The following is a 10,218-nucleotide window of genomic DNA, read 5'->3' as shown; positions in this document are numbered from 1 at the left end:
AAGCAGCTACCAAACTAAGTAGCTGCAGTATTTGCAGAGCGAGAGCCAGCTCGTCAGGAGTAGGTAGGGTGAGGTCAAGTCAAGTCACTTTTATTTATTTAGCACATTTAAAAACAACAGGGGTTGACCCAAAGCGCTTTACATTTGCAGAAATCAGGGTTGGGCAGGACAGTTGTTGAAAGGGGCCCAGGGATACACAGCTCTTGACTCGAAAAGAAATGCATAAAATAAGTAGAAAATAAGTAGAAAGAGAGCAATAAAAATAGTAAGAACAGGGTTAAGGGTGTTAAGGGTTGTTCAAAGCAAGAGTGAAAAGGTATGTCTTTAAATTAGACTTAAAACTGGTAAGGGTGGTAGAGGACTTGATGTGGAGGTGTCTCAGGGGACACCTCGACACTCACCTGGGAGGGGCTCGGGATCCAACTAGCAACCTTCCGGTTAAAAAGTCAACCGGATTGACTTTTTAACCGGAAGGTTGCTAGTTGGATCCCCAGCTCCTCCTTGGTTCCAGGATGGAACCCGCTCTCCCTCATGTAGCGTCCCTTAACGCCCCCCCCCCCCCCCCCCCTCCTCCCCCTCCTCCCCCTCCTCCTCCTCCCCCTCCTCCTCCCCCCCTCCTCCCCCTCCTCCCCCTCCTCCCCCTCCTCCTCCTCCTCCTCCCCCCCTCCTCCCCCTCCTCCCCCTCCTCCCCCTCCTCCTCCTCCTCCTCCCCCCTCCCCTCCTCCCTCCTCCTCCTCCCCCTCCCCCTCCTCCTCCTCCCCCCCCTCCCCCTCCTCCTCCTCCTCCCCCCCCCCACTCCTCCCCCTCCTCCCCTCCTCCCCTCCTCCTCTCCTCCTCCTCCCCTCCTCCTCCTCCCCCCCTCCCCCTCCTCCCCCCCTCCTCCTCCCACTCCTCCTCCTCCTCCCCCCCCTCCTCCTCCTCCCCCCCTCCTCCTCCTCCTCCCCCCCCTCCCCCTCCTCCTCCTCCTCCTCCTCCCCCCCCTCCTCCCCCTCCTCCCCCTCCTCCTCCTCCTCCTCCCCCTCCTCCTCCTCCTCCTCCTCCTCCTCCTCCTCCTCCTCCTCCTCCTCCTCCTCCTCCTCCTCCTCCTCCTCCTCCTCCTCCCCCCCCTCCCCCTCCTCCCCCCCCCCCTCCCCCTCCTCCTCCTCCTCCTCCTCCACCAGGTGCCCTACCTGTGCCGCTCGGCCAGCATGCACAGCTCACGGCCCCCCTCCCTGGGCTCCCAGCGGCCCCCGGAGCACAGCGACTGCAACGGGAAGGGGACCCCCGCCGCCGGCCCGGGGTCCTCGCAGATCTCCCTGGACGGCAACGCCGAGGAGGAGGCCAACGAGGAGGAGGCCACCGCTGTGAGTCTGGCTGGGGGGGGGGGGGTGTGTGTCTGTGTGGTTGTGTGGGTGTGCTGGGGTGGGGGATGGGGGCCTGCGGTGGCTTTTGGACATGAGGGTGTGCGTTTTGGAAGGTGTGTGCGTCGGTGTGTGTGTGTGGGTGGGGTGGGGGGGTGGGGGGTGGAGTGGGGGGGGGGGGTTATGCGCATGAGGGTGAGTGTGTTTGGGAAGGGATTGCTGTGTTTCTGTGCATGTGGGTGGGGTGTGTGTGTGTTGCTGTGTTTGTGTGCGTGTGTTTGTGTGTGTGTGTGTGTGTGTGTGGTGGGGGGGGGTGTCTCTGTGTGTGTGTGTATCTGTGTTTGCGTTTCTTAAACCGCTAGACTCTGACATTCGTACCCTTGCAAAGGCTTATTGTACATTTCAAAAAGTATTCGTCTCATTTTCGACAATATTAATACCGCCCGATGACGACACCGGAACAGGCGCCTATGTACCAGACGTGTAACGTTCGTCTCTCTCTTCCCCCCCCCCCCCCCCCCCCCCCCCCCGACCTGCAGGGCCGCGTCTCCAGACTGTTCGGCTGGCTGGAGAGGAAGCAGCCAGAATGGTGTCGCCAGAGAGCCAGCTGGGCTATCTACATCTTCCCCCCTGAGAACAGGTAGCCCCCACCTCCTCCCAGCAGACACCTGTCTCTTTCTCTCTCCCCATACCGGCTCCATAACATGCAGAGGAAGGTACGCCTCAAATACATGGTCGTACTCCCAGCAAAATAAAAGGCAACGAGAGCATCAGCGCCCCCGGTGGTGGTTCAGGGTAGTGCAAGGAGTTTCAACGGTAACAAACTTCCCAATGTAGCAGTCATAATATGAATACTAATACTAATCATGATGGTGACATTCTTTCAAAAACACTTCCTTATTGATAAACAAACCCAGACCCTGGATGGGTAAAGAAGGTAAATGATGAAACTGCAATGCAATATTTCCTTCAGCTATTGAGGCCGTCAGAGAGTGACATTGATGCCGGCTGTAGTGAAAGGTCAGCTGAGCTGATGAAAAGGGTAGATCTGAAACGGCTGTCTCACTCCCTCACCCTGGCATCAAGATCATGAAGATAAAGAGTGACTTCAAGTGTCTGTGTGTGTGTATGTGTGTGTGTGTGTGTGTGTGCGTGTGTGTTTGTGTGTGCGCGTGTGCCTGTGTTGAACTTCTAAGCATCGATAAATGAGAAATATGAGCTACGTTAGTGCATTTAAATACAGCCTATTAACAAACACGCACACACACACACTCACTCACTCACTCACTTACAAACACAGACAAATCCATGCGGTACCCAAATTGTGTCTGCGGTAAAACACAACCCAACAACAGCTTCCCAGCTCTTCCCGTCAGGGGGCGGCGTGCCGGACGGCCCATTTCCCTAATTCCCCCCCTCCGTCTGGCCTCTCCCCGGCCGCAGAGAGGAGAAGCCTCTTCCTGTCCCCCTGATGAACGTCAAGCGTATAATGAAGGGCCCCTCACTCCTCCACACGCCCATTACACGGCCCCGCGTCGACCGGCAGCGTTTCACTGCGCTGTGAAGCCTCGTCAGGCTCCCTCCGTCCGTTCCGGTGGAGCTTCTTAAAGAAACATTCATTTGGTGATAAAGTCGTCACGCCTGTAGCTCTAGTGGGCCGTGAGTGAACAGTTAAAGCAGGAGGAGGAGGAGCAGGCGGAGTGGCGTTCGTACACTAAGAAGCTTTGGGAGACACGTTAAGTAGGCAGGGCGAGCGGGACGTGTTGGGGAATCACGTCAACGCGTGTAACGAGCTGAGGCCGTGTTGTAGCGCTCGCCTTAAGAGACCTCAGCGTGCGTGAATGGCCAAACAGAAACGTCATCATTTCAAATCACCGAAGCCACGGTGAAGTGGGTGTTGTACAGAACCAAAACCAAAATGCGTTGCATATGTATTATTATTATTATTATTATTATTATTATTATGAGATTAGAAAACCCGTAGTCATGTTTGCATCAGCTCTATATTTCCCCTGCGGCCGAGGTGTTGTGGTCGTGACTCCTCTGCCGTAGTCTTCCCTTCACCCGCTCCTTCTTTCCCCCGCTCTCAGGTTTCGGATCGTGTGCAACCGGATCATCGGCCACAAGATGTTCGACCACATCGTCCTGGCCATCATCTTCCTCAACTGCATCACCATCGCCATGGAGAGACCTCGCATCGAGCCGGCCAGCGCTGTGAGTCAGCGCCTACCACCACACTCACACACACTCACACACACACACTCAAACGCAGCATCAATTACACAATTAGTTATGTTGGGGAGTGTGTCGTTGTTCCGGCGTTCCTACGCCAAGCTGAACATCTCTGGTCCGATCCCAGTCGTCAATAACCAATCCGTAGTTGTGTATCTACTCCCTGGCAACTTCTACCTGAGTTCCCTGTATCTTTGCGTTTGATCATCTGATAAATGGCTGAATAGGGGATAGTGACCACAAGGACGTGGTACTAGGGTGGACCAGGTCGTCATTCTGATAAAACCAAAGCCAGCGTCCCCGAACAACGAGGCTCTGACATTCAGGACTTTATCCGAGCTGTCGCTGCCCGTGAGTCTGCCGACCCTGAAGTCTCCGTCAGTGTCGTCTGCGCGAGTGCGACGCCTCGCGACAAACACATGTTGACACGTCGCCGGGGTTGACGAGGTCCCGTTGCGGCTCTGTCCTTGTGCGCGCCGGAGGGGGAACAACAGCAGCTTGTGCGGGCGCAGGGCATGTCATTGTTGGCACGGAGCGTCTGCTGGCCTCTGTGATGCAGGCCCAACCCAGGGGTGCTGCTGAACCTGCACACTCATCAGCATTATCGCCTGCTTTGGCTGAACACGCAGTGCCTTGGCCCCGAGCCCTGGCGCTTAACACACACACACACACACACACACTTGGATGCACACATAAACACACACGCACATCAAACACAAACACGCGCTTTACCACCGCGCACGCATTCTCCTTTTTGATTACTCAGACGCAAAACTCATCTGACAGGTGGGAGAACGTTCGGCACTACTGGTTCTCCAAAAAAAGAGTAAGATCTTTATGTATATATATTATATATTTATATATGTATGATCTTTACGGTTGTATTTTTTTTCTTTGATGTATGGGATTAAAATGGTCCAGCGTTGGCAGTTTGTAGTGAAATCCCTCCGCGGCTTTATTCCGTTTAGCGAGGAACATGACATCAGCACATCCCACAAATTGGCCCCTGGCTGCTTCTCTTTCTCTTTTCCTTTTATTTTGCCGATGTTTTGGTTTCCCGGCGATGCGGTTGCCTGGATACTTCCTTCTCGAGTTCCGCCCGGTGATGGACGTCCAGGCTGATTACTCCCCTCCTAGGAGGATTCCTCCTTTGCCTAATTGAGCTTGGATAGCCGGGTGGGAGGGTGGGAGGACGGGGGAGTCGAGGGTGAGGCAGTCCATCAATGCCTGGGGATCTCTGTATCAAATGGCTATCAAAACTCAACTTAAATCCATTATCCGATACCTCCGCCTCCTCCTCCTCCTGCTCCTGCTCCTCCTCGTGGCCTCCAGTGTCCCATAGCACCCAGTCCCAGAGGAAACTTGTTTATCCGTGGGATATCAGTGTTTGATGTGAAAGCACTCTATGAGATCAAGGGTTGGTTGTGTGTATGCCAGTGTGTGTGTGTGTGTGTGTGTGTGTGTGTGTGTGTGTGTGTGTGTGTGTGTGTGTGTGTGTGTGTGTGTGCCTGAGTCAATATGTCTGTGTGTGAGTGCGTGCGTACACTCTGTGAAAACTCTTGAGTGCTCAATATCGGGGATGGCAAACTTGGCTCCCCACTGGCTCGTCCCAGCAGAGGTCACTTGTGATCATTCGGTAATAGAGAATAGAAAATTTGAATCGGGCCACAGGAGCTGGTAGTTCCCTCCGCCGCAGGGCTGCTGAGTTATGACCTGGGTGAGTGTGGGAGACCGGGGCTGCCAGGTTCGGAGCGCTGTGTGTATGTACACCTGTTCAGGGTGGCTCTCCCCGTTCGGGAGAGGAAAGGCTTCCCCTTGTTCCCTTCTGCCGCGTCCGTTGACGGTCCTCCTCCTGGGGGGAGTGGCACTAAGGAACGCCCGGCTCTGTAATCAGATAGAGAGGGTTTTAAATGAGGCATCACGTCAAAGCACCGCTCATCGTCCCCTCTGCCTGGCTCTTACAGCTCAATCGCTTTAAGTACTCCTCCGTCTATCTCTCTCTCTCGCTCTCGTTCCCTTGCCCCCTCATAAACATCCTGATCCCGTTCCCCGGTCCCGGTCAAGCGCTGGAGGTTGGTTTATAATGGATGAAAGCGTGTTTTCACAGAGGACAGGAATGGCCGCTGTCCTCTTGGAATGCCTCCGCGTCCATAAAAAGCTGTGTGAGCGATGTCACAGATAACATTCCCAGACTCCAGGAATGAATCGCGACCCTGTAGGTCTGACGTCTGTATACGTGTGTGTGTGTGTGTGTGTGTGTGTGTGTGTGTGTGTGTGTGTGTGTGTGTGTGTGTGTGTGTGTGTGTGTGTGTGTGTGTGTGTGTGTGTGTGTGTGTGTGTGTGTGTGTGTGTGTTTCTGTGTGCGTGTGTGTGTTTCTGTGTGCGTGTGTGTGTGTGCGTGTGCGTCTTAGTGGGCGTGTGCAGGCAGTTTTCGCTTTTTTTTTACAACCATGTTCATCAGTAGCAGAAGGTCATGGGAAATGTTTCAACGGCGACATAAACACACACAACCACACAAACACACATGTGCACACACAGGACACACACACACACACACACACACAAAAACACATGTGCACACGTACACACACACACAAACACACATGTGCACACGCACACACAGGACACGCACACACAAACACACATATGCACACACAGGACACACACACACACAAACATACATGTGCACACGCACACACAGGACAGACACACACACACAAACACACATGTGCAAACTCACACAAAGGACAGACACACACACACACACACATGCACACGCACACACAGGACACACACACACACAAACAAACAAACACATGTGCACACGCAAACACAGGACAGACAGACACACACACACAAGCACAAACACACGTATGCGCATGCACACACAGGACACACACAGACACGCGCGCACAGACACACACACACACATGTGCACAAGCACACACAGGACACACAAACGCACACACGAGCACGAACACACAAGCACACACACACACACACACACACACACACACACTGGAGGCTTGGTAAATAAGCAGTGAGCGCAGCAGAGGAAGAACTTGTTCTCGCCTTTTTCCCGCTTGTTGTTCTCTGAGTTGTCCTTGTTTAACGGAGCAAACATCCCCCCCTCCCATCCCCCCCTCCCCCTCCTCGCCCCCCTGACACCACGGCCTCCGGGCTAGTGCCTCCACAGGGGGGAAATCCTAGTGAGAGAGAGACCTACAGTTGACTTAGCATTAATATACCGTCGCAGTGCACACACGCACGCACACACACACACACACACACACACATACACACACACACACACACACACACACACACACACACACACACACACACACACACACACACACACACACACACACACACACACACACACACACACACACACACACACACACACAGCTCTACTAGCCTAGCCTAACCTAGCCTAGCCTAGCCACTGCAGGGTGTATTTGGCCCGGTCTGCATGAGATTGTTGATCAGGGGGAACACAACTCGTATTGTTTTTAGCGGGAGTGTGATGTAATCTGCTTATCTCTGATGACGGCAGTGATGGGAGGAAATGAAAGGCTTTGTTGCATCATATCAATTTGGCGATGGTTGTTTATGAGCTTGTGCCATAGCTTATGTGTTATTAATTGGGTTTGCTTTTAGATAAGTAATAAGTCACTGTAATTATTCTGTAATTATTGTAACCTCCCTCCCTTCCCCCCCCTTTCTCTCTCTCTCTCTCTCTCTCTCTCTCTCTCTCTCTCTCTCTCTCTCTCTCTCTCTCTCTCTCTCTCTCTCTCTGTCTCTGTCTCTGTCTCTGTCACTCTCCCATCGCTCTATCCACTCGTTCCGACTCCAGGAGAGGATAATCCTCACGCTGTCAAACTACATCTTCACGGCCATCTTCGTGACCGAGATGACAGTCAAGGTGAGTGGACTCTGAGCCGACCTCTCTGAGCGCCGATCCATAAGAGCGCAGAGCAAACAGCCGTGAACCGACCAGGCCGCCTCAGAGGGCTGCTGCGAGCAGCCCAGGGGGCCACCTGTGTGTGTTTGCAGACGGAGACGGCAAACACACGCAGGGAGGAGATCTGAGGGCGGGCACCTACGGCAGACATGCTGTGTTTAACAAGCAGACGTCAGAGCGGGAGAGTGGGCGCTGGTCTGGCCAGAGGTTTAACGGCTTTGACCGGAGGTACAGCCCTGTGGGCTACGGACGTAGAGGGGGAGAAGTTAATCCCTGCCACTCACTTACACCCTGTCAGTCACTTAGACCCACACAAATGCACTCGCACACACGCACCCGCACGCACACACACACATACACACACACGCACGCACGCACGCACACATACACACATGCACAAACACACGCACAAACACACACACACACACACACGCATAAACGTACACAGATCCATCATTCCACATACATAGGCGAACAAGCTTAGATATGTGTGTGCACACTTGCCTAGGGGCTTTTTAAACACATTCATTGAGAACCCTAACTTATGTTCTCACACACATACGCACACAGAGGCTATCTATGTTTTGATAATACCCACATTACCAGTGGTGTTGTTGTTGTTCACCTGCTGAAGATCAGGTTTGTGACAACAGCAGGAGAGAGTTCTAGGTGTGGACCCACATGGGATCACATCCACACAAACACAGAGTGCACACATCACGGCACGCGGAGAGCAGAGCGAGGTGAGTGGAAGCAGGTATCAGTACTGATACCAGCTCCCTTCGAGATGCTCCATCTCCTGCTGCTCTGAACGTTTGATCCAACCTGTTACTTCTACCATGAGATGGAACCGCTCTCCTGGCAGAGCGTGATGCATTGTCTCAGGGGAGGCTTAAGATGGGAATATATTAAATAATGGTTGAATAGAGCGTGCTGATCGGGCTGACAATGGTGCACCCCCTAAGACAATAGGGGGGAATAAAGCAGGACTCAGTATGCAGACAATCCGTCTGTCTGTCTGTCTGCTTCCAAACCAACAACAGGGAAAAGTTTGGGGATAATTCTCACTCGACTTTCACTTTCACTTTGCTATCCCCTAATGAGTTGCATTCTGGCGTGATCAGTGTATGCAACAATGTGTTTGTCCCGGGTGCTTTGAAATGCAAAGTGTAAACGAGTTAAAGACTAAGGAAAACCCAGTGTTTGGTTGGAGCTGTCAATCTGCGGGTAGCGGTCCCAGTAGTGGTTTGAGTATGACAGGCCGCTACAGCTCAATTACCCACTCCCCGGCAAAAGAATGGAAAAAAACACTCAATTAGCGTCCCAGGGGACACGCATTTAAATGAGAAAACATTTCAATTGGAACTCCCCACTGGAATGAACAATTTCAACAAGCAGTTTCCCTGCTCATTGTGTAATATTCCATATGCAGGCGGCGTAATTGCGTAAAAAATGCATATGTTCTTGGGTGGAGGCTAATTGGTGTAGTTCACCCTGATCTGTAAGAACTCTACCTCCATGTGTGTGGTTGTGTGTGTGTGTGTGTGTGTGTGTGTGTGTGTGTGTGTGTCCCTCTGGGTATTTGTTTTCTGCGTTTGTGAGCGTGTGTGTGCATCCTTTATGTTTGTTTGTTTGTGTGTGTGCATCCTTATGTGTTTGTGTGTGCCTCCCTGTATGTGTGTGTGTGGATACGTGTGGGTGCTTCCCTGCGTATGTGCTTGTGCGTGTCTCTGTGTGTGTGTGTGTGTGTGTGTGTGTGTGTGTGTGTGTGTGGGTGTGTGTGTGCGTGTCCCTGTGTTTGTACGTGTGTCCCTGTGTGTGTTTATATTTGTCTGTCTGTGCACGTTCTACTCTGTTTGGATGTACTTGTGCCTGTGTGCGTCCCTGTGTGTGTGTGTTTGTGTGTGTGTCTGTATCTGTTTGTGTGTGTGTGTGTGTGTCTGTGTCTGTGTCTGTGTCTGTGTGTGTGTGTGTGTGCGTGTCCCTCTGTGTGTGTCCCTGTGTGTGTGTGCGTGTCCCTGTATGTGTGCGTCCCTGTGTGTGTATGTGTGTGTGTGTGCGTGTCCCTGTTTGTGTGTGCGTGTCCCTGTGTGTGTGTGTGCGTGTCCCTGTGTGTGTGTGCGTGCGTGTCCCTGTGTGTGTGTGCGTGTGCGTGTCCCTGTGTGTGTGTGTGCGTGTCCCTGTGTGTGTATGTGTGTGCGTGTCCCTGTGTGTGTGTGTGTGTGCGTGTCCCTGTGTGTGTATGTGTGTGCGTGTCCCTGTGCGTGTCCCTGTGTGTGTGTGTGTGCGTGTCCCTGTGTGTGCGTGTCCCTGTGTGTGTGTGTGCGTGTCCCTGTGTGTGTCTGTGTGTGCATGTCCCTGTGTGTGTGTGTGTGTGCGTGCGTGGGCTCAGATCGTGGCTCTGGGCTGGTGCTTCGGGGACAAGGCGTACCTGCGCAGCAGCTGGAACCTGCTGGACGGGATGCTGGTGATGATCTCCGTCATCGACATCCTGGTGTCGCTCATCTCCAACTCGGGCACCAAGATCCTGGGCATGCTGCGCGTGCTGCGCCTGCTGCGGACCCTCCGGCCCCTACGGTGAGGACCCAGCAAATGCAACCCGCGAAACAAACGTACCCCACGGAACAAACGCAACCCACGAAACAAACGCGCCCCACGAACTCAAGCACAAGCACACAG

At 53.4% G+C, this 10,218-nt stretch overlaps 1 protein-coding gene across 1 annotated transcript in view; it reads left to right on the top strand.

The window, feature by feature from the left end:
* Nucleotides 1–10,218, top strand: part of cacna1g (calcium channel, voltage-dependent, T type, alpha 1G subunit) — a 111,248-nt gene that overhangs the window by 49,222 nt on the left and 51,808 nt on the right. The window contains exons 14-18 of the mRNA XM_030339458.1: nt 1,161–1,343; nt 1,880–1,980; nt 3,431–3,554; nt 7,432–7,500; nt 9,932–10,116. Coding sequence (XP_030195318.1) covers nt 1,161–1,343; nt 1,880–1,980; nt 3,431–3,554; nt 7,432–7,500; nt 9,932–10,116 — 662 coding nt within the window. The remainder of the gene's footprint in view (nt 1–1,160; nt 1,344–1,879; nt 1,981–3,430; nt 3,555–7,431; nt 7,501–9,931; nt 10,117–10,218) is intronic.

The sequence above is a fragment of the Gadus morhua genome, chromosome 18 (assembly GCF_902167405.1).
Source record: "Gadus morhua chromosome 18, gadMor3.0, whole genome shotgun sequence".
Lineage (NCBI taxonomy): Eukaryota > Metazoa > Chordata > Actinopteri > Gadiformes > Gadidae > Gadus > Gadus morhua.
The sequence above is the reverse complement of the archived record's forward strand: the minus strand, read 5'-3'. Positions and strand labels throughout refer to the sequence as shown.